Source organism: Ictidomys tridecemlineatus, chromosome 8 (genome assembly GCF_052094955.1).
Source record: "Ictidomys tridecemlineatus isolate mIctTri1 chromosome 8, mIctTri1.hap1, whole genome shotgun sequence".
Classification (NCBI taxonomy): Eukaryota; Metazoa; Chordata; class Mammalia; order Rodentia; family Sciuridae; genus Ictidomys; species Ictidomys tridecemlineatus.
In genome coordinates, this window is record NC_135484.1 from 1,031,127 (window position 1) to 1,053,655 (window position 22,529).

Below are 22,529 nucleotides of genomic sequence, written 5' to 3' on the forward strand. Positions count from 1 at the left end.
GACGTCCACACGGCTGAGCTAGTGTCCACCAAAGAACAGCAGCTGCTCCCCAGAGGACTGCGTCAGGGGGTGGGAGAGTGAGGGAGGAGACGGCTGTGGGCCCGGGCTCCCGCCCGAGGCACTCCCTGGCCCCTCTGTCCCCACATGGAAGGAGCCCTGTGTGGGGATGCTCTGACCCTGTCTGGACCTGAGGGACCCAGGACTACAGTCTATTGCTGGGTAGTGGAAGGGCCCCAGAAGGCCCCAGGGCCGCCTCAGGGGCACCCCAAGGGCGGAGCAGCCTCCTGGCACCCTCCATGGGGCATGGGATGGAGCAGAAGTGGAAGCCTCCCTGCAGGTGCCTGCCCATGCTGGGGGATCGAGGGCACTGAGGTTGCTTCCAGATCGCGCTCCTGGGCAACCTGAACCACAGACCCTGTCCTGCAGTGAGTCTGCCTTTTCGTCAGCAGGTCTGCGAAGGCAGCACTGTGATCAATTCCCGGATGTGTCGGGAAGTGTTGCTGATGGCTGTGCCATCAGAGGGCCTGCTGGCCACACCAGGGATTGCCTGGGGGAAGCAACAGGCAGAGAGCCCCCAGGGCATTGGCTCAGCTGGCTGAGGGGCGGCAGTCCCCACGGCCTCTTTCCCTGCCTCTGCACTGTGGCTGTCCTGCCTGGAGGGGGGGCAGGAGTGAGTGATTCTGGGCTGCAGCCAGCTGCGGCTCCTCTTGCCGTGCCCCGGACATCTGCCCGCTGCCCAGCACCAGCAGCGTGGCCCACCCAGGTGTTGAGGCTCCTGAGCTGGGTCTCACTGAGAGAAGGAGCGGGAAGCCCAGGGTGCTGAGGAGTCTGTGGCTCGGGCTCCGTGGCTTCTGCACCCTCGGGCTCCCCGCTGTGGGTCCCTGCTGCCTGCGCCCAGAGCTGCTCAGAAAAGGGGAGGTTCCCACCCAGACGGCTTGAGACGGTGCTGGGTTCTGGTCCACTCCTGACGCTGGACCCCTTTGCAGTCAAATGACAACCAGTTCCTGCTCGAGCTCCTTGGTGGCCCTCCTAAGACGAGGAACATAACGGCCTGCTGGCAGGATGGCCGGTTCTTTGCAGAAAACGAAACCTGGGTGGTGGACAGCTGCACGTCCTGCACCTGCAAGGTGAGCTCCTGGGGCCCCGCAGGCCGCCTCTGAGCCCGGCAGAGCCACAGACACAGGCAGGCGGGGGTAGGGCTGGAGGGGACAGTGGGAGGCACCGAAGTGTGACCAGGCCCAACCTCAAGGCTTCACACATGAAGAAGCCAGAGAGTGTGTGACTGGCCAGTGTCGCCAGAGGTCAGGAACACCTGGAACGGAGCTACCTAGAGGCCCCTGATCCGTGTCTAATGCTGTGCAGGTCCAGTGGGGCCTTGGTGCTTAGCAGAAGCTTCTGGGATGCAGGTCAGCGTCAGGAACACTAGAGGACCTGGCTCTTCTCAGTAATGACCAGTTTCTGTGCATGGGGACCCAGACTTCCCCCAGCACAAGGCCACCCTGCCCACCCGTCCTCCTCCCCTAGCATACCTGTGGCCAGTCTTTGCTGCAGTCTCTTTGCTGAGTGGCAGGAGACAGGACCCGCTGGGCCCACGAGCCACCTCAGGCCAGGCCGCATCTCGGGTTATCATGTAGGACCCTGGACACAAGACGTCCACTGCCCTGCTGGCCCTTTCCACCCAGCCCTGAACCAAGGCTGCTGCCTTGATGAGTGGCCTGCGGTGCCTCCTTTACCCACAGAAGTTCAAGGTCGTCTGCCACCAGATCTCCTGCCCGCCTGCCACCTGCGCCAGCCCAGCTTTTGCCGAGGACGAGTGCTGTCCTTCCTGCTCCCACTGTGAGTACTGTCCGCGAGCACCCGCAGGGCAGGGTCCTGGCTGCTGTGCTTGCTCCTGGGTCGGCGGGGACAGAGGAGGGTGAGACTCAGCCTGGTGAGGATGGGACGCTGAGGGACATCTGGGTCTCTGCGTTTTCCTAGCCTGTGACCAGGAAGCAACTCTAGGGCCCTCAGAACGCAGGGGTCAGGGTTCAGTCCCTCCCTGTCACTCCTCAGCGCAGGAGGCTGAGCCCCAGGGATCCTGCCATGTCCACAGACCCGGCTCTGGCCAGAGCGAGGCCTTGTGTAAACACCAGGCTCTGGCCAGTGCCCACACCAGGTGGAGACCGTGAAGGATCATGGTTGGTCACCTCAGAGACACCTCTGGAACAGCAGGGAGACAGACACACAGAACCCCGAGGCTGTCACCAGTGACTCTCTAAGCCATAGAAAGTTCCCAGTGATGGGGACGGAGATGCTGGCCTCTCTGGGTCTAGCCCACTGTGCAGAGGACTGGGATGGCACTAGGGTGTCCCCTGTATCTGCTTGTTCCACGCTGGCTACCCTGCAGCCCACTCCCCAGTCCTGACCCCAGAGCTCACCCTGCAGTGGCTCCCAGCCAGGCCACCTGGGTGCCTGGGGAAACTGCCCCTGCCCAAGGCTCAGCTCGGCCGGAGCTCGCGGCTTTCATCTTGCACAGGTGCAGAGCCCGCTCTTCCCTCTGGGCTGGACATGACGCCTCCCTCTGAGGACGCTGTCCTCCATTGCTGGGGTCTAGCCTGGGGTGTGCTGTCCTCCCCTGGGTGCCAGGTCTCACCCTCCTCCTGTCCCTTGGGTGGAGCCTGCTGCCCAGCACACTTGCTCCCAGGAGTCCTGGTCACCCGGCACTGCACCCCCTCAGGCTGGCTCTGAGGCCGAGGCCGGGGGCCTGGGTGTGCCGCCCTGTGGCCTGGGGGAGCACAGTACCTTCTCCCTTCAGACTGTCCTTCTCCGCCCCTTGTCCTGCTTCCAGGGACACTCAGACTGAGAGGGCTCTGCTGGGCCTGGCTGAGCACGGCTGGGAGGACCTTCCCCTCTGGTGGTCCTGGGGCCGTCCTGGTACCCCTGACCTCGGGATCTGAGCAGAGAACTGGGCTGGGAGGAGCCAGGCTCTGCTGCTCTGAATTCCAGTCTCAGACTCAGTGTCGGGAGCAGAGACCATCCCTGGCACAGCAGGTCAGCTTGGCTCGAAAGACCACGGGCCTGCAGGTGGCGGATGGACTGCTGGGCACCAGGGCAGACCCGGGGACAGCCACCTCAGGCCGTTGGAGGGAGGCGTTTAGGGCACAGGGAGCAAGTGGACAGGAGGAAGGCTGGCCTCCTGGGCCATCCTGCCCCCCGCTTCCGCGGTGCCCGGCCACAGCGCTGCCGGAGAGCTCCCTGTGAAGTCGCCCTCCCTCCTCTGCCGGAAGTTGTCTTTTCCTCGACGTCTCCAGTCTGGTGGGCGCTGTGGGCTGTGATTCCAACCAGCGGTGAGGCTGTCACCTTGGCTCCATCAGCCAGGTGGAGAGCAGGGGGGCCGTCCTCAGGCTCTGGCGAGGCCGCGGCTGGCAGAGCCCCTGCGAGCTGCTCTCAGCCCCGAGCCGCCTTCCCTGCACGGCCAGCGCACGCTCTCCTCCCGCGGACAGCAGCAGACCCCACGTCCTCGTCCTTCTTCCCCGGGAAGGCCACTGGGATCTTCCCGGGTGATGGCTGCCTGGTCTTCTCTGGGGCCTGCCACCACCACGGGGGCCACTGGTCAGGAAGCCTGTGCCTGGGAGGTGCCCAAGTCTCCTGAGCAGGAACCAGGCCGTGCTGAGCTGCCAGTTCTGACCCTGGCCTTTCCCGGAGGCAGGGCCTGACTCTGTGTCAATCTTTCTTGGCCAGCAATGGACAGTGAGGAGGGCTGGTCCCCATGGGCAGAGTGGACCGAGTGTTCTGTCACATGTGGCTCTGGGACCCAGCAAAGAGGCCGGTCGTGCGATGTCACCAGCAACACTTGCCTAGGCCCTTCCATCCAGACGCGGGCTTGCAGCCTGGGCAAGTGTGACACCCGCAGTGAGTATCAGCACCCTGGCCTGCCCCGTCTGGGGCCAGCCAGGGACGGGGCTCACCCTGGCCCGCACCCGGGGATGTCTCTGGCAAAGGTGACAGCTGGGGCAAAGGTGACGGCTGTCCACCCTCCCCTCTCTGTCCGTGGGCATGTGCAGCAGAAGGCAACCCTGGGGTGGCCCAGCCCCTGGACACAGCCAGACACTGGTCTCTTTGTGCTTCCGTGTGCTAGTTCGACAGAACGGCGGCTGGAGCCACTGGTCACCCTGGTCTTCATGCTCTGTCACCTGTGGGGTTGGCAACATCACACGCATCCGCCTGTGCAACTCCCCAGTCCCCCAGATGGGCGGCAAGAACTGCAAAGGCAGTGGCCGGGAGACCAAAGCCTGCCAGCGTGACCCCTGCCCAAGTGAGTGGTGACACAGGGTCCTGGGGCTCGGGTGGCACAGGCAGCTCAGAGTGAGGATTGAGCTAAAACTGGGCTCCCACTGGCTGGGGCCATCCCACCAGCTGGTCACGGAGGCCAAAGCCAGCCAGCTCCTGAGGACCCAGCTTGTCCCCCTCTGACTCAGCCAGGCTGCACCTGTGTCCTGCAGACACAGTCGAGTCACCTTAAATCTGCACTTAGCAGGACGTGAGCCAAAGCTGAGAGCCTGGCCTAGGAGGCAGCAGGTGTGCAGACAGAGCGCCAGGGGAGGACCTTGCACAAGTCTGTGCGAGACACAGCTCAGGAAACACGATGGCTCAGGGCACAGGGACTTCTGGGAGCAGGGTATGCTGCACAAAGTCCATGTCCACTGCTCAGAGACCAGGCCGTCTCCACCCCAGAGGCCCTCCTCGTAGAGAGCCCAGGCTTCGGCCTGTCGAGGTGTTGAGAGGCCCTGAGAAGTAAAACAACCGCCAGACCCTCTGCCGTCCACACTGCTTCCTGAGTTGTGGCCACCAAGGACCAAGCACCCCCTTGATCCTCTTCCCCTACTACAGTCCTCGGCCACGTGGGCATTGCTGCTGCCTCTCTCGGCCCCGCGCATGTCAGCCGGGACGACACTGTCTGACCCTCCTCTCACTAAGCCCCTCTCCTGGCTCTCTCTACAGTCGACGGCCGCTGGAGCCCCTGGTCCCCATGGTCGGCCTGCACGGTCACTTGTGCAGGAGGGATCCGCGAGCGCTCGCGGGTCTGCAACAGCCCTGAGCCCCAATACGGAGGGAAGGACTGCGTGGGGGACGTGAAGGAGCACCAGATGTGCAACAAGAGGAGCTGCCCCCTGGGTGGGTGGAGGGGCAGGAGGGTCAGGGAGCTGCCCCCTGGGTGGGTGGAGGGGCAGGAGGGTCAGGGAGCTGGCCCCTGGGTGGGTGGAGGGGCAGGAGTGTCAGGGAGCTGGCCCCTGGGTGGGTGGAGGGGCAGGAGTGTCAGGGAGCTGGCCTAGGTGGGTGGAGGGGCAGGAGTGTCAGGGAGCTGCCCCCTGGGTGGGTGGAGGGGTAGGAGTGTCAGGGAGCTGCCCCCTGGGTGGGTGGAGGGGCAGGAGGGTCAGGGAGCTGGCCTAGGTGGGTGGAGGGGCAGGAGTGTCAGGGAGCTGGCCTAGGTGGGTGGAGGGGCAGGAGGGTCAGGGAGCTGGCCCCTGGGTGGGTGGAGGGGCAGGAGTGTCAGGGAGCTGGCCCCTGGGTGGGTGGAGGGGCAGGAGTGTCAGGGAGCTGGCCTAGGTGGGTGGAGGGGCAGGAGTGTCAGGGAGCTGGCCCCTGGGTGGGTGGAGGGGCAGGAGTGTCAGGGAGCTGGCCTAGGTGGGTGGAGGGGCAGGAGTGTCAGGGAGCTGGCCCCTGGGTGGGTGGAGGGGCAGGAGGGTCAGGGAGCTGGCCTAGGTGGGTGGAGGGGCAGGAGGGTCAGGGAGCTGGCCTAGGTGGGTGGAGGGGCAGGAGTGTAAATGCTGCAGGCTGGACGGCGGGGGCCTGCTGTTTTCACCTGCCGCCTTCCTGCTGGGCGCTTTCGCGGGTCGCTGTCAGTGCACGCAGGCTTGCGATCCTGCAACCCGGCTGAGCACAAAAACACAAGCCAGATGGAACTGAAACAAAGTTTTATTTTGTGAGAGGCCGTGTGCGTCCCCCTAACCTCCACTTCCCCCGGAACACCCTCCTACCATCCTTCCCCAACCAATGGGAACTCTCCAGGAGTCTTGTAACTTGAGTCCCCAAATGGGCCTGGGTGAACAGTAGGAGCCCAATTTCCATATGAATGTAATACTTTTGCAGTGGCTCCTAGCAGGAGCTGGCCCCTGGGTGGGTGGAGAGGCAGGAGGGTCAGGGAGCTGGCCTAGGTGGGTGGAGGGGCAGGAGTGTCAGGGAGCTGGCCTAGGTGGGTGGAGGGGCAGGAGTGTCAGGGAGCTGGCCCCTGGGTGGGTGGAGGGGCAGGAGGGTCAGGGAGCTGGCCCCTGGGTGGGTGGAGGGGCAGGAGGGTCAGGGAGCTGGCCCCTGGGTGGGTGGAGGGGCAGGAGCGTCAGGGAGCTGGCCCCTGGGTGGGTGGAGGGGCAGGAGTGTCAGGGAGCTAGCCTAGGTGGGTGGAGGGGCAGGAGGGTCAGGGAGCTGCCCCCTGGGTGGGTGGAGGGGCAGGAGGGTCAGGGAGCTGGCCCCTGGGTGGGTGGAGGGGCAGGAGGGTCAGGGAGCTGGCCAAGGTGGGTGGAGGGGCAGGAGTGTCAGGGAGCTGGCCCCTGGGTGGAGGGGCAGGAGTGTCAGGGAGCTGGCCCCTGGGTGGGTGGAGGGGCAGGAGGGTCAGGGAGCTGGCCCCTAGGTGGGTGGAGGGGCAGAAGGGTCAGGGAGCTGGCCCCTAGGTGGGTGGAGGGGCAGGAGTGTCAGGGAGCTGGCCTAGGTGGGTGGAGGGGCAGGAGGGTCAGGGAGCTGGCCTAGGTGGGTGGAGGGGCAGGAGTGTCAGGGAGCTGGCCTAGGTGGGTGGAGGGGCAGGAGGGTCAGGGCAGCTAAAGCCCAGTGCTGGTGGATGAGGGTCTGCGGTCCCCTGTGAGCTCCTGGCCCTCTGGCGTGGCCTCAGTCCTCTCTGCCCCCCACACAGACGGGTGCTTGTCCAATCCCTGCTTTCCTGGAGCCCAGTGCAACAGCTTCCCTGACGGCTCCTGGTCCTGCGGCTCCTGTCCAGTGGGCTTCCTGGGCAATGGCACCCACTGCGAGGACCTGGACGAGGTGGGTGCCCTCTGTGGGCAGCAGGTGCCCGTGGTGCAGAGGGGGAGCAGCGGCTCACATGAGCTTGTCCCCGCAGTGCGCTGTGGTTGCGGACATCTGTTTCTCCACCAACAAAGTCTCCCGCTGCGTCAACAGCGAGCCGGGCTTCCACTGCCTGCCCTGTCCCCCGCGCTACAAGGGGAACCAGCCCTTCGGGGTCGGCCTGGAGGCAGCCAGGACAGAGAAGCAGGTGAGCCGGGTGCCCTTCCACCCCGTTGTCCCCGGTTCCGGGAGGAGTCTGCTGTTGTGGAAGCTGGGTTGCAGGGCCCCTCTCGGCACAGGGGAGCGCAGACCTGACGTGAGGGGTCCATGGGCACAGGGGGCCGTATCCCTGTGTCACTGAGGTGTTGTGGTAGCAGAGCACTCAGAGGGAAGAGCAGGCACAGTCCAGGAGACAGGACGCCAGGGGACCCAGGATCTGGAATGCAGGCAGGCCCGGGACTGACCCGCAGCTCCAGGCCTTGCCACCCAGGAGAGACTCCAGGGCCACTGCTGGGGACTGTCCCCACACAAGCTATGTGGGGACACTTGAGACCTCAGCCCATGACAGCACCTGGGAGCAGGGGTGGGCCTAGAAGTGCTGCTGCTGCTGCTGAGGGCCTTGCTGCCCGGCAGGAAGACCAGCACTCTGGACGCACTCTGGCCCCTATCCCTGGGCTGCCCGGCCCATGATGGCCTTCCCCTGAGGGCTTGTGGGTAGCCCAAGACCCTCCGTCCCCCAGGTGTGCGAGCCGGAGAACCCGTGCAAGGACAAGACGCACAACTGCCACAGGCACGCAGACTGCATCTACCTGGGCCACTTCAGTGACCCCATGTTCAAGTGCGAGTGCCAGACGGGCTACGCGGGCGACGGGCTCATCTGCGGGGAAGACTCGGACCTGGACGGCTGGCCCAACAGTAACCTGCTCTGTGCCACCAACGCCACCTACCACTGTGTCAAGGTGAGGCCTGCGCGCAGTGGGCTCCCTACTCCGGCGCCTCCGTGTGCGGTTCTGTGCGGAGGTGGGGGTGGGGCAATGAAAGGAAGCGCCCAGGCTGCCTAGCGCCAGCTCCAGCCTGCGCCTCCTGTGGGCTGGGGACCTGGGTCCCGCTGGCCTTGCCATTGGCCTGGTGGAAGGAGCGCTGTGCCCGGCCGAGCCCTCTTGGTGGGTCCCTGGCACCCAGGGACCATTGCCAGGGGCTGCCTTCCAGGCTGGCTGCTGGGCCTGGGGCCGTGTGCTCCCAGCACAGGTGCAGACGCCCCACACCTGACCTGGGGAGCAGAGGTGAGGAGACGGCGAGGCCCACACCTGGCCCTGGGTGGGGTGTGCAGGGAGGAATGTCCCCAGATGAGGTGGCCCCCACGGTCTCACGGCAGACATTGTTCTCCACAAAGACCCAGCTGTGCTGCAGGGTCAGGAGCGAGTTGGGGCCTGGGGAGAAGCCAGGCCCTTGGGGTCCACCCAGGGTGGACACAGTCCCGGGGCGCCCGGGGCGCTGGGAAACAACAGGGGGGTCGTCTCGCAGTTCTCGGGCCCAGTGGGGAGCAGGCAGCTCTCCAGAGGCCCAGGGAGGACCCTCCCTGCCACTTCAGCTTGGGGCTCCAGTGCTGCTGGGCGTGGCCCGGTCACTCTGGACTTGGCCTGTCCCCTGCGCTTCCCGGCCCACCCCAGCCCCTCCCTCAGGGATGTGGGGGACTGCGCTCAGGGCCATCTGGTAGCCCAGGACAATCCCTCCCCTAACTTGATCTGTCTTCTGCCTTCCCCGTGAGGGACACTTGCCCCAGAGCCCAGGAGGGGGTGGACGCGTGGGCAGCAAACGTGGTGCTTCCCCAGGGCCCCACCCCATCACCCCACAGACGTGGTGCCACCAGGAGGGCAGAGGTCCCTGGAGCAGAACTGCCAATGCTTCCCGCCCACGAAGGCGACTCCCACCTGTGCCCCTGCCCAGCCCTGCCCCGTCCTCACCAGCCACCGTGCTGGAGAAGGCCCCTCAAGAGGGCACACACCTCTCCTGTCTGTCTGTCTTCCCGCCTGCCTATCCGCCTGTCCTCCGCATGGTCCTCCTGAGGACAAGGGACTAGCAGCTAGACCTAAGAGACCACCTTCTGCTCCCATAACGACTCCATGGGGGGTCTTCCCTGGGGTCCACAGCCTCGGGTCACCTTATCCCCCAGTGCCAGGGCTCTGGCTCTGCCCTGGGCTCCTGTGCTGTGCCCACAGGGTCCCCTGGAGGGGCGGCCCCGGCCTCTGCGACACAGGTCTCGCCATGACAAGAGGGCTGTGCCCACCTGCTCTGGCTCCCAGGGCCGGCACCTCAGCTGGGCTGTGAACAACAGCCTGGAGGAACCGGGAGCAGACGTCCCTGCTCACAGGTGTCCTCGCCTCCTGCGAGGAGCTGACCTCCAGGGCTCAGGCCCCAGCCCTGGGCCACACTCTCAGGGAGCCTGGGTCCTTGGAGCTGGCTGTAGGGCTGGACGCAGGCCTGGGCGCCCTGCCTCTGGGCTGAGGTGGTGGAGGGGACACCCCAGGGCAGCGCCCCCTCCCTGCCTTCTCCTGCCTTGTCAGGTGACTTCTCTGGCCCCGCTCCACACAGCTCCCTCGTCTCTCTCAGGCCCAGCGGGAGGGCCTTCCGCTCCCAGCTGAGGAGGGACACCTGACCTGGCTGCTGTGGCGCCAGGGCTCTGCAGACAGCTCACGGTCATCACCCCTTTCCTATCACAGGACAACTGCCCCCAGCTGCCCAACTCTGGACAGGAGGACTTTGACAAGGACGGAGTGGGTGATGCCTGCGATGAGGATGATGACAACGATGGCGTGAGCGACGAGAAGGTGAGGGCTGAGCTGTGAGCACCACACACGGGGGACTGCAGCAGGGAGGGGACAGAGCGGTCAGGAGCACCGGGCCTTCCCACGCCACATCCGGTGCCCCCCACGGGGCCACTCCCAAGCCTCTGGTAAAGCCACTCACCCACAGAAGCACCAGGTGCCAGCACCGTCCGCAGTGAGTGTCCTTGCTCCTGCCTCCCCCAGCTATGTGAACCCGTCTACCTGCCTCCTTCCTGCTGGCAGGACCAGTGAGGGCCAGCTCACCGCGAGAGAGCTCCCTGGCCTCCTGAGAGGCTGCGACACAGGCAACACAGTGCCAGGGAGACTGATTACCTAGGCCGTGCCCAGCACTCTGCACGCCTGACTTCCAAACACCCTGGACTTGCTCATCCACCCACTCACCCACTCACCCACTCACTCACCCACTCACCCACCCACTCACCCACTCACCCACTCACTCACTCACTCACTCACCCACTCACCCACTTACCCACTCACCCATTCACTCACCCACTCACCCACTCACCCACTCACCCACTCACCCACCCACTCACCCATTCACTCACCCACTCACCCACTCACCCACTCACTCACCCACTCACTCACCCACTCACCCACTCACTCACCCACTCACCCACTCACCCACTCACCCATTCACTCACCCACTCACCCATTCACTCACCCACTCACCCACTCACCCACTCACTCACCCATTCACTCACCCACTCACTCACCCACTCACCCACTCACTCACCCATTCACTCACCCACTCACCCACTCACCCACCCACTCACCCACTCACTCACCCACTCACCCACTCACCCACTCACCCATTCACTCACCCACTCACCCACTCACCCACTCACCCACCCACTCACTCACTCACTCACCCACTCACCCACCCACTCACCCACTCACCCTCCCACTCACTCACTCATCCACTCACCCACTCACCCACTCACCCACTCACTCATCCACTCACCCACTCACCCACTCACCTACTCACCCACTCACCCACCCACTCACCCACTCACCCACTCACCTACTCACCCACTCACCCACTCACCTACTCACCCACTCACCCACCCACTCACCCACTCACCCACCCACTCACCCACTCACCCACTCACCCACTCACCCACTCACCCTCTCACCCACCCACTCACCTACTCACCCACCCACTCACCTACTCACCCACCCACTCACCTACTCACCCACCCACTCACCTACTCACCCACTCACCCACTCACTCACCCACTCACTCACCCACTCACCCACTCACTCACCCATTCACTCACCCACTCACCCTCTCACCCACCCACTCACCTACTCACCCACCCACTCACCTACTCACCCAGTCACTCATCCACTCACTCACTCACTCACTCACCCACTCACCCACTTACCCACTTACCCACTCACTCACCCACTCACCCACTCACCCACCCACTCACCCACTCACCCTCTCACCCACCCACTCACCCACTCACCCACCCACTCACCCACCCACTCACCCACTCACCCTCCCACTCACCCACCCACTCACCCACTCACTCACCCACTCACCCTCTCACCCACCCACTCACCCACTCACCCTCTCACCCTCTCACCCACCCACTCACCCACTCACCCACCCACTCACCCACTCACCCTCCCACTCACCCACTCACCCTCTCACCCACCCACTCACCCACTCACCCTCCCACTCACTCACCCACTCACCCTCCCACTCACCCACTCACCCTCCCACTCACCCACTCACCCTCTCACCCACTCACTCACCCACTCACCCACTCACCCTCCCACTCACCCACTCACCCACTCACCCACTCACCCTCTCACCCACCCACTCACCCACTCACCCACTCACCCTCTCACCCTCTCACCCCCTCACCCCCTCTGCTCGCTCCTTGACTTCACCTTGCTTGGTTGGCTCTGTCTCCCTGTGCACCTGGGAGGCCAGCCCTCTGATGTGGACCTGACCACACTGTGGTGCTCTTTCCTAACCCTTCCCTCCTGTTCCAGGACAATTGCCCCCTACTCTTCAATCCCCGGCAGTCCGACTATGACAAGGATGAAGTCGGGGACCGCTGTGATAACTGCCCTTACGTGCACAACTCTGCGCAGATCGACACCGACAGCAATGGCGAGGGGGACGCCTGCTCTGTGGACATCGATGGCGATGGTCAGTTGTCTCCTCATTTCAGTGACACGCGTCAGTGTTCATCAGAGTTGGTCTGGGCAGGGTTTGCACGTCTGAGGGTTCCGCTCACTGCAGCGAGATTTGAAAGGGTGTGACGTTGACCTTGTAGCTCTATAAGAACTCCTGGGGTGATTAACACATGGGTGTGAGTCCGGGGTGTGCACAGGTCAGGTGCACATGCCACATCCTTGCACAGGAGCTGAGCCCCCTGGACTGGGCTCCGTGGGCGCCTGGACCCGTCCTCTACCAAAGCTGGGGCGATGGCACTGCACACCCCGTGCTTCCTCTGCACTCAGCTGCCTCCACACTCGCAGGAAACTCAGGCCCCGCAGCACACAGCTCTTTCTCTGGGCCCGCCCTCAGGTGCCCTTGCCTTTCCCACCTGTTGGGAAAGCGGGATGTCGTGTCCCTTTCCCTGACCCCCTCCTGGCAGCCCTGCGCCCTAGCCCGCTGCAGGTTCTCCAGCGCACACTCTGTTGAAGTCCCCCGCCTCATCCCACAGCCTGTCCCCATGCTCCCCTCGTCCATCTGCCCGCTCCTCCCACAGGCCCAGGTTCCCAGGGGTACAGCAGGGCAGCTGCGTGGTGTGGCCTCAGACACGCTGTGGCTGGCTCTGAGCCCTCCTGCCCACAGAGAAGGAGCCCACGACCCTGGGCCGGTGGCCTGCTTGGGCCTTTCTTGGGTGGCAGTGCCCTCTCTGCCCCTCTCCTCTTGCTGTGGGCTGCAAATCTTGCGCCCCTCCCGACCCGTCTCCGTCCTGCCCTCAGCAACCACCCCCAGCCCCTCTGACTCACTCTGTGTCCCAAAGTGCACTCTGTCCCTCTCCAGCCAGTTTCTGCGTCCCCTGGCCCCAGGACACATGTGCACTCAGGTGCCCCTTGGCTTTGTGTGCTTGGGCAGAGCCCCACTTCCGGAGCTGAACTGGCATCTGCCACCTGCTCTGAAGCCCACGTGCTCTTAGGAGTCTCTTGACTTGACCCCAGGGGACCTCCCAGGCCTGCTCCACTGGCAGGGGCCAGGCCAGGGCCCCCAGGCCACCCCACGCCTGGACTCTGCGTGTTGGTGCTTTCTGGTCATCTGGCAGGATCGGGCCCTGCTCTTGGCTTTTCATTAAACTCTGGTACTAGTAGGACTCACTGTCCACCTCAGACCTCTGAAACACGTCTCACATCGAGAGCCCACGGTCCCTGCCTGTCCCTGCCTGTCCCCGCCAGGTGGTGCCCTGCCTGTCCCCGCCAGGTGGTGCCCTGCCTGTGCACCTGGAGGGCAGGCGATGAGCCGGGAGGAGGGGCAATGCTGAACTCAGTGTTCCCTGCGCCTGTCCAGCTGCAGGGCCAGGCGCTGGAGCCAGCTGGAGGAGCCTGACCTCACCTGCTCGCAGGCCTGTCCACGCTGGGCTGTGCCCGGCTCCCAGGAGTCTGTGGACTCTGGCCTCCCCACCTCCCAGTCCTTGCAGGCCACTGAGTGAAGGCGCGTGAGTGGCTGAGGGAGGGGCTGCTCCGACTGTGCACTAGCTGCTTTCTGCTTTGACGACAGACGTCTTCAACGAGCGGGACAACTGTCCCTACGTCTACAACACCGACCAGAGAGACACGGACGGGGATGGAGTGGGGGACCACTGTGACAACTGCCCACTGATGCACAACCCTGACCAGGTGAGGAGTGACTGTGCGCAGGGTGGGGCCTTCGCGGTGACTGGGGGGGCCTGGCTTCCGTCAGCAGTGCCAGCCCACAGCAGCATACTGGGAAGAGCCCCTGCTGCAGTGCTGTCCCCGTGGCCATGGGCCACAGGGCACAGGCCTCTCCTCTCTGAAGTGAGATTGGGCTCTGTGTGGCGGACGCCCTGCGACAAGCCTGAGTCTCGCCGTCGTGCGTGGCAGCAGATGCTGCGAGACAGCCTTGGCTGTGTGGGGGAGCTTTCTCCAGAGAGCACACACGGTGTCCCTTAGGTGACCACGTCCCTGCAGGCCCGGGGCCCGGGTTCCTGGCTCCTGACCCCTCCCTCTGTGCACCTGGCACCTGCCCGAGGTCTCACTTCCCAGACCCCTGCCCTTGCTCCCGAGACACTCACCAGCGCGTCCCCTGCCCTGTCTGCAGACGGATGTGGACAATGACCTGGTGGGAGACGAGTGTGACAACAATGAGGACATCGACGACGACGGCCACCAGAACAACCAGGACAACTGCCCCTACATCTCCAACGCCAACCAGGCTGACCACGACAGCGACGGCCAGGGGGACGCCTGCGACTCGGACGATGACAACGATGGAGTCCCCGATGACAGGGACAACTGCCGGCTGGTGTTCAACCCGCAGCAGGAGGACTCGGATGGTAGGCCCAGGGTGCAGGGGTGCAGGGGGACCTGGATGGTAGGCCCAGGGGTGCAGGGGTGCAGGGGGACCTGGATGGTAGGCCCAGGGGTGCAGGGGGTGCAGGGGGACTGGATGGTAGGCCCAGGGTGCAGGGGTGCAGGGGGACCCGGATGGTAGGCCCAGGGGTGCAGGGGGTGCAGGGGGACTGGATGGTAGGCCCAGGGTGCAGGGGTGCAGGGGGACCCGGATGGTAGGCCCAGGGTGCAGGGGTGCAGGGGGATCTGGATGGTAGGCCCAGGGGTGCAGGGGGTGCAGGGGGACCTGGATGGTAGGCCCAGGGGTGCAGGGGGTGCAGGAGGACTCGGATGGTAGGCCCAGGGGTGCAGGGGGTGCAGGGGGACTGGATGGTAGGCCCAGGGGTGCAGGGGGTTCAGGAGGACTTGGATGGTAGGCCCAGGGGTGCAGGGGGTGCAGGAGGACTCAGATGGTAGGCCCAGGGGTGCAGGGGGTGCAGGGGGACCTGGGTGGTAGGCCCAAGGGTGCAGGGGGACCTGGATGGTAGACCTCTACCCCACGTGTGCAGGGGGACCCAGATGATAGGTCCCTGGCCCAAGGGTGCAGGGGGACCTGGATGGTAGACCTCTACCCCACGTGTGCAGGGGGACCCAGATGATAGGTCCCTGGCCCAAGGGTACAGAGGGACCTGGATGGTAGACCTCTGGCGAGGGACCTGGATGGTAGACCTCTGGCCCACATGTGCAGGGGGACCCCCATGGTAGGCTCCTTGCCCACTGGTGCAGGGGGACTCGCAGGGTTGCCTCCTCTGGCCTGTGTGTGCAGGGGGACTCGAATGGTAGGCCCCTGGCTCACGTGTGCAAGGCAGAGAACTGTGTGGCAGTCCCTGTGGCCCGTCCACCAGGGACCACAAGGATTCTGCCACAGGAGGCCCTGGGGTGAGGCCCAGCCTTCCCAGCCCACCTTGGGGCTTTGGCCTCTTGCTGTGTCCTCCACAGAGGACGGAGCCAGGTATGAGTGCATGTTGGGATGAATGCGTGTGGCGTGGGAGGCACCAGGAGAACTCGGTGTGAAGTGGGAGGTGGGCCGGTTTGCCAGCAGCCATGGTCAGTAAGTGGTCTGCAGCTGTCCAGGATCTCAGACAGGAAGGCACCCTAGTGGAGTCTCTGGGCAGCAAACGGTGCACCGCTGTGCTCACTGGAGTTGGGAGGAGAGGAGCAAGTGGCTGGGAGCGCAGAGCTGATGCCCCAGGTGCCCTTACAAGGGACAGGCGGGATCCTGGGCGTTGAGCCTCACTCGGAAGGAAGCGCACGGGAGACTCCTAGGCCTGAAGGGCACTCCGGGGACCCTCCCGGGACAGCAGCAGGGTTAGCGTAAACCCCAAGCTTTGGGTGGATTCAGGAGCACAGAAGTGGGGCTTCCACAGCTGCCCTGTGGGAGGCGGGTTTTCCGCCTGGGGCCCTCACCCAGGGGCTGGACGGAGGAGGTGACATGCACCAGAGTGTTCTCATGTCTTAAAACGTCCTCCACGGGAGCATGCCTGGTGCTCACAGGGAAATACGACTCTGAGCAGAGCTGGACCCTGGCGTGAGGACTGAGGGGACAGCCAGAGGCCAGGCCTGGCCTCCAGCTGGACATCCTTCCCTCCTTCTAAAACAAGGGCAGTGCGATGGGCTAGGTGACCACGCTGGGCCCACGAGGCCACGGACTGGGCAGCTTTGAAGTCTCCCTGTCCGTCTCCTTTGCATACTCAAGGGGTATGCAGCCCCCACCCTTCTGGTCTCATTGAGAATTTGACAAGAATTCCCCCCAAAAGGAAGCCCAAGCACCCCTAGGAGAGGCACGTTTGTGGGAGCTCTGCCGTAGATGAAGTGGCCGCTGAGGGAGCCACTGAAGAGCTGGGTACCGCGGGGCCCTCTGGAAGGCGTCCAGGCCTCCTGGCCTCAGCGCAGGGGAGAGCAGGGGCGCCGGCCAGCGGGGGAGCTCTGTGCTGCCCTCCTCGGTGCAGAACCCCAGGAATCTGGAAAAGCCCCACAGACTGCTCATAGGTCCAAGCTGGACATCTCAGACACGTCCCTGCCTAGGCAGCCTCGGACTTCAGAGGGCCTGAGCCGTCCCCTCCCCCGGGAGGAAACGTTGAGCCACCCACCGTGTCCCTGTCTCTGCTTGCTCCTTACGAACAGGTGATGGGCGAGGTGATATTTGTAAAGATGATTTTGACAATGACAAAGTCCCTGACATCGATGATGTGTGTCCTGAAAACTATGCCATCAGCGAGACAGACTTCAGGAACTTCCAGATGGTCCCCTTGGACCCCAAGGGAACCACCCAGATTGACCCCAACTGGGTCATCCGTCACCAAGGAAAGGAGCTGGTCCAGACGGCTAACTCAGACCCCGGCATCGCTGTAGGTAAGCCTGAGACCCGGCAGATGCCACCAGGTACCCACAGGGGACCGGCAGGGTCATGTGGGCGGGAATCAGCATGACCACTACAGGAGGCCCCAGCTTGCTCGGTGTGAAGCCATCTGCCCACACCTGGACAGGGGTCGGGGTGCCCGAGTGTGCCCTGCCACGCCATCTTGTCCCGTCACACAGTGAAGGCTTCTCCATGAAAACTGCCCCAACAATCTCTGAGAGTCCTCTCACTGACCTCACGCCGCGAACCCGGCCTCCCAGGCAGCTCTCCACGACTTGGCGGGGGCGGGGGGGCTGATCCCCGCGTGTCCTTTGGAGTGCAGGCTTCGACGAGTTCGGGTCCGTGGACTTCAGCGGCACGTTCTACGTCAACACGGACAGGGATGACGACTACGCGGGCTTCGTCTTCGGCTACCAGTCGAGCAGCCGCTTCTACGTGGTGATGTGGAAGCAGGTCACCCAGACCTACTGGGAGGACCAGCCCAGCCGGGCCTACGGCTACTCTGGGGTGTCCCTCAAGGTGGTCAACTCCACCACGGGCACAGGCGAGCACCTGCGCAACGCTCTGTGGCACACGGGAAACACGGAAGGGCAGGTGAGCGGTCAGCGCCAGCTCCCCAGACGCGGCCTGCGTCCCCACACCTTCCCACGGTGGCCTCTTGTGAATCTTAACTAAGTGACAGTCCTTTTAGTGACCACTACTGAGTGCCTGGTGCTTCCAGAAACTGGATTGGAACTCCTCTTGCCAATCGAACCTGTGTCCACTCCGTCTGTGAGACAGGGAGGACTGAGTTCCAAGCTGAGGTGTCTTGCCCTCAGTCTTGAATTGAGGAGGCGGAGGTCCGTGACTGTGGGGCCAGCGCCTGGGTTCTGACCACTGAGCCACGTGGCCCTCGGCACAGTATCGTGCCTCACAGGCAGCGCTGTGTGAGGTGCAGGTGTCTGTGTGGCAGACAGCGCCAGGGATGGAGGAACAGAGTCACAGGGTGACTCCTGGGGGGAGGCTCAGGGCGCCCAGCGGGCTCAAGAGCGATGTCTTCCCCTCAGGTCCGCACCCTGTGGCATGACCCCAAAAACATCGGCTGGAAAGACTACACGGCCTACCGGTGGCACCTGACCCACCGGCCCAGGACAGGCTACATGAGGTAAGGCCCCTGCTCTTGTGAGAGGGTCCTCACGCAGGACCGCCTCCCGCACACGGCAGGCTCGTCCAGAGACAGCGGCCCAGGAAGTGCGGTCCTCGGGTCCTCAGAGTTAGAAGGTCTCTTTAAATACGTAACGCATCTCTATGATATTTCATTTATTTAAAAGAAAACTGTTGAAAAGTAGACATGAAACTTGTTAAAGTGGCTTGGAGAGGGGGCGTCTTCCCGCTCAAGGACACCCGAGGCAGGGCCACCACTGAGGAGACCCTGCCCGGAAAGGCTGCGCCTCCCCCAGCCTGCACCCAGGTGTGGGTCACCTCTGACCCGTGCCTGGCTGGACCGAGACGTATGTTTGAGTGAAACTGTTCACAACTCTCAAGGCAACAGATGTGCATTCCTTGGCCCAACTGCATATGGCATTTGTAATAGATTTTGACTAAAATGAGATGTGAACAGTTTAAAACAATGTCTTGCGACGTTAGTAGGCGAGATTCAGCTGGACTCTGTCTGTTTCTCTGCTGAGCCCAGGACCCGGCACTGCCAGGCCAGCTCTGCAGCACTGAGCTCACCCTCTGGTGAGAAGCCAGGAGCCAGGAGCCCAGTCTTCTGTGGGTGGGGCGTGTGGCCCCGCGGAGGGCCCCGTCACTCAATCACGCTGGGTCCTCCTGGAGAGCAGCCACATGTCAGGCTGCTCAGGGCAGGGACAGTAGGGCCGGCGCTGCCCTCACGGCCCCTCATGGTGGGGAAGGAGGCCCGTGCGCCCGGGTGTGAGTGAGAGATGGACCTGGCGTCCAGGGAGGGGGAAGTGCCCCGCAGGCAGAGGCCCCTGCACAGCCGAGGCTGTGGCACACTGAGCGTGGTGGGAGCTTCACGGAGCTCAACTTCTTCCACCCCAACCTGATTTTCAGAGTCCTAGTGCATGAGGGGAAACAGGTCATGGCGGATTCAGGACCAATCTATGACCAAACCTATGCTGGCGGACGGCTGGGTCTGTTTGTGTTCTCTCAAGAGATGGTCTACTTCTCGGACCTCAAGTACGAATGCAGAGGTGAGCGCACACCAGCGTCCGCCCTCAGGGGCTGGCGTCCCACACTCCCGTCACAGAAGCCGGGCGCCCACGCAGCTGACCCATGCAAGGCTGTGCCTGGGGGTCGTGGATTCCCCAGGCAGGGTTCATGGGGGAGCGCGGCTGTGGGGGTGTCGTTGTAGTTTGCTTGTGGTTTTGAGTAGAATTTGAAAGCATTTGTAGGACAGACACTTGTTGATCATTCATAAGGCTCAACCCCACGAACTAGAGCCTGCAGCTTGCTGTGCCGGCCACGCTTTCTGGGCCTCTAAAGGCATTTCAGATGATTGACCTTGCTAAAAAGTGAAGAAATGAAGGGAAGAAGAAAGAAAGGAAGGAGGAAGAGGAAGGGAAGGAAGAGAGTTTCTTCCTAGTTATACACCTACAAGTGTATTAAAATACCATGAAACTGGAAGGGAACTCGACTGTGGTCTAGTCTAATTCCATGCCTTGACAGATGAGGTAAGTGAGACTCGAGATGCTTCTCAAAGTTCGCACATGGAAGATCTCATATGAAGCAAAAGGGAGGGAAGACAAGAGTGTTACTTTCTCTGCTTGCTTCTGGTAAAGTTTTCTTTTCCTTATATTAGGGTGACATTGAGGACATCCTATGTTTCCATCCATCCATCCACCCATCCATACACCCATACACTCATCCACCCATCTACCCACCCATCCATCCATCCATCCATCCATCCATCCATCCATCCATCCATCTATACATCCATCTACCCATCCATCCACTCAACCATCCATCCATCCACCTATTCACTCATCCACTCATCCACCTATCCACCCACCTATATATCCATCCATCCATCCACCCATCCATCTATTCATCCATTCACCCATCTATCCATCCAGCCCTCCATTCATTCATCCACCTTTCCATCCATCCATTCATCCATCCATCCATCCACCCATCCACCCATCCATCCATCCACCCACCCATCCATCCACCCATCCACTCATTCACCCATCCATCCATCCTCCTGATGTCATTGTAAAATTAATAATCTATGAGGTGTAGGTAAAAGGGAATAGAACGCCTCCCAGCCCAGTCACCCTAACTCTGCTTCTTGCTTTCTTTCAGATGGCTAGGCGAGACGGCCACTCCCAGCCACAGCTGCGAATGCTGTTCCCCAGACACCTCGGCTCATCCTGACACCTGCAGCTTCTCTCTCTTTAGTGGCACTTCCTGTTCTCTGACCCTAACTGGCTGGTTCTTCACCTTGTGCATCGACCCCAAGTCCACGTGCCTCCAGAGGACAAATGTTGAGGGACCCCAGAGCCAAACATCTGACCCGGTGCAGGGGAGCGGCAGGACCGTTGGGACTCCGCAGAGTGGATCTTGAGCAGACTCATTGCCTTTTCTTGTTTGTTAAGAATGACGTTTACGTGGGAAACGTACTTACTGTATTTATGTGCATATGGAGCTGAAGGGTTACTGTGCACAGGTCGTTAACATAAATTAAGCTTGAAAAGTCCTGGTCCACCATGCCCAGTGCTGACGTTTCTTGGGTTAGTGCTGTCCACTGACACACCCAACCCTGAGGTCCATCAGGAGGGTCAGGTAGGTGTGTGGGCAGTCGCATGAGGCAGAGATCAGCAGATGCTTGTCACACAGCTGTGGTCAGCATTGAGTGATGCAAGGTGCCGAGCACCTATGAAAAACTGCTCCAAAAGTCGACAGGTACCCCCAGCCCACAGTGGACAACCTCACACTTGGTGGGACACCAAGAGGGACTGCCTCTGAGCAATGGGCCTCCCCTGGCTCTGTCTGGGGCCTGGTAGAGTCTCCCTGGGGTGGAAGTTCAGCAGAGCAAGTGCCTCTGCTTAGCCGCGGGTCCTGCGGCAGTGTGGTGAGTGTCCTGGCCGGAGTCACTGGGGCTGCTGTCTGCTCAGGGCTGCTGCTTGGCTCTGCCTGGTCTCTGCTCCTGGGGAAGAGATAAGCAGGCAAGCCAGCCAGTGCACGTGGTGCCCGATTCATGTTCTAGGTTTTGGAAACTGGGAAAGTCGCTTTTACCTAATTCTGGGAACACATTGCATTAAGGTTTCAGCTGTAAGTGTTTGGCTAATATTTATTAAGTGAATAAAGAATGCACTCCAGCTGCCAATAACTTATTTCAAACATTCCGACTAACATGTATGTAGCATGATTTCAAGAAATAAACACGTAACAAGGACATAATAATATAAAGACACAGTTACAGCCAAATACCTGCTGTCTAAATTTGAGGCTTTGTACTGTTACTGCGCCATGTTAAGGCACCATGTGAAAGGCACCGGGTTAACAGGTAGCTTGCGTAACTGGTAAGGGGACCTTAGTATATACTGCTACCAGTGACTTTCAGTTCAACATTTTTTGCTGTTACCTACCTGCTGTACACTGAACTTTTTTATTTGGATGCTGAAGAAAATTCAGCAGGGGGTCTTGCCAGACACACACAGCCATCCGCCACACAGTAGTGGACATGTCTGCTTCGTCCTTGCTTTGAGCTGCAGGGTCTCTGCACGAACTGGCCATGCCCACTCCTCCCCAGGGTGCGTGGAGAGCTCTCTGGCTGGCTGGCACGGGGCAGGGCCTCCCGTCTGTCCGTGTGGTTGCTTGTATGTGTCTAATGGGGGAACCCACTCTGTCTCCACTAACACACTTCACGTTGATGCGGTATGTCGTTGCTTACTCCAAGGTGACAGCTGTGTCTGCTGCACTTCTGCTTGTGTGGACCTACGTTCCTAGAACCTCGAGGGCTGGGGCACTTCATTAAATGTGACGCTGAGCAGAGTGTGTGCAGGCCTCGGGGGCTGGCCGGTGGCGAGAGGGTGTGAGGATGTGAACGCCCAGAATGTACTATATGATTTGTAAATTATTTATGTCTTTTTTAAAAAACAAGCTTCTCATATAGGTTAATGAAAATATTTGTTTTGCAAAGATTGTAAATATTTATTTATTTGTTCACATGATCAAAATTTCACCACTGAAACCCTGCATTTAGTTAGAGCCTCATTTTTATACTTCAAACATCAACAACAGGAAATAAATTATAAAGAAGGTTTTCTATAAATCAATCTCTCTCCCTTTTTTATGAAGAATTAGCAGGGTTTCTGCTGGGGGGAAGGGAGAAAGTCCCCAATAAGGAGCACTGAGGTTTTGTCTCCCATAAAGTGACAGATGTCACTGGGTCACAGGGGCCCGTGACACTCAGGTTGAAGGGCAGGCTCGTGGTCCCAGTGGAGGGCCCTGCAGCTCTAGGTAACAGGACCTACCCCCCAAGGGCCCGTGCTGTGCAGGACACCAGCCCCAGCTCTGCCCCAGGTCTCAGGGGGACAGGAGACTGCAGTGCTTCTGGGGCCCTGTCACTGATGCAGGCTGGTCTGGGGTTTCTGGGTGCCCTGGTGGAGTCCATCCAGGAGGGACAGAGAGCAAGACAGAGACCATGAGAACTTTGACTGCAG

The 22,529-nt window shown here is 61.9% G+C and overlaps 1 protein-coding gene across 2 annotated transcripts in view; it reads left to right on the top strand.

Moving 5' to 3' along the window:
• Thbs2 (thrombospondin 2) overlaps positions 1–22,138 on the top strand; it is a 32,800-nt gene extending 10,662 nt beyond the window's left edge. The window contains exons 7-24 of one of the 2 annotated variants that reach the window (XM_078018676.1): positions 987–1,127; positions 1,740–1,836; positions 3,721–3,891; positions 4,118–4,294; positions 4,981–5,154; positions 6,941–7,068; positions 7,145–7,297; positions 7,830–8,048; positions 9,810–9,917; positions 11,940–12,099; positions 13,654–13,772; positions 14,215–14,449; positions 16,629–16,856; positions 17,186–17,457; positions 17,910–18,007; positions 18,916–19,055; positions 19,531–19,637; positions 20,167–22,138. In XM_078018676.1, the coding sequence (XP_077874802.1) occupies positions 987–1,127; positions 1,740–1,836; positions 3,721–3,891; positions 4,118–4,294; positions 4,981–5,154; positions 6,941–7,068; positions 7,145–7,297; positions 7,830–8,048; positions 9,810–9,917; positions 11,940–12,099; positions 13,654–13,772; positions 14,215–14,449; positions 16,629–16,856; positions 17,186–17,457; positions 17,910–18,007; positions 18,916–19,055; positions 19,531–19,589 (2,679 nt within the window). In that variant the 3' untranslated portion in view covers positions 19,590–19,637; positions 20,167–22,138. The remainder of the gene's footprint in view (positions 1–986; positions 1,128–1,739; positions 1,837–3,720; positions 3,892–4,117; positions 4,295–4,980; positions 5,155–6,940; positions 7,069–7,144; positions 7,298–7,829; positions 8,049–9,809; positions 9,918–11,939; positions 12,100–13,653; positions 13,773–14,214; positions 14,450–16,628; positions 16,857–17,185; positions 17,458–17,909; positions 18,008–18,915; positions 19,056–19,530; positions 19,638–20,166) is intronic. The other variant, XM_021723976.3, reaches the window with a different exon arrangement.
• Positions 22,139–22,529: the final 391 nt, after the last annotated feature.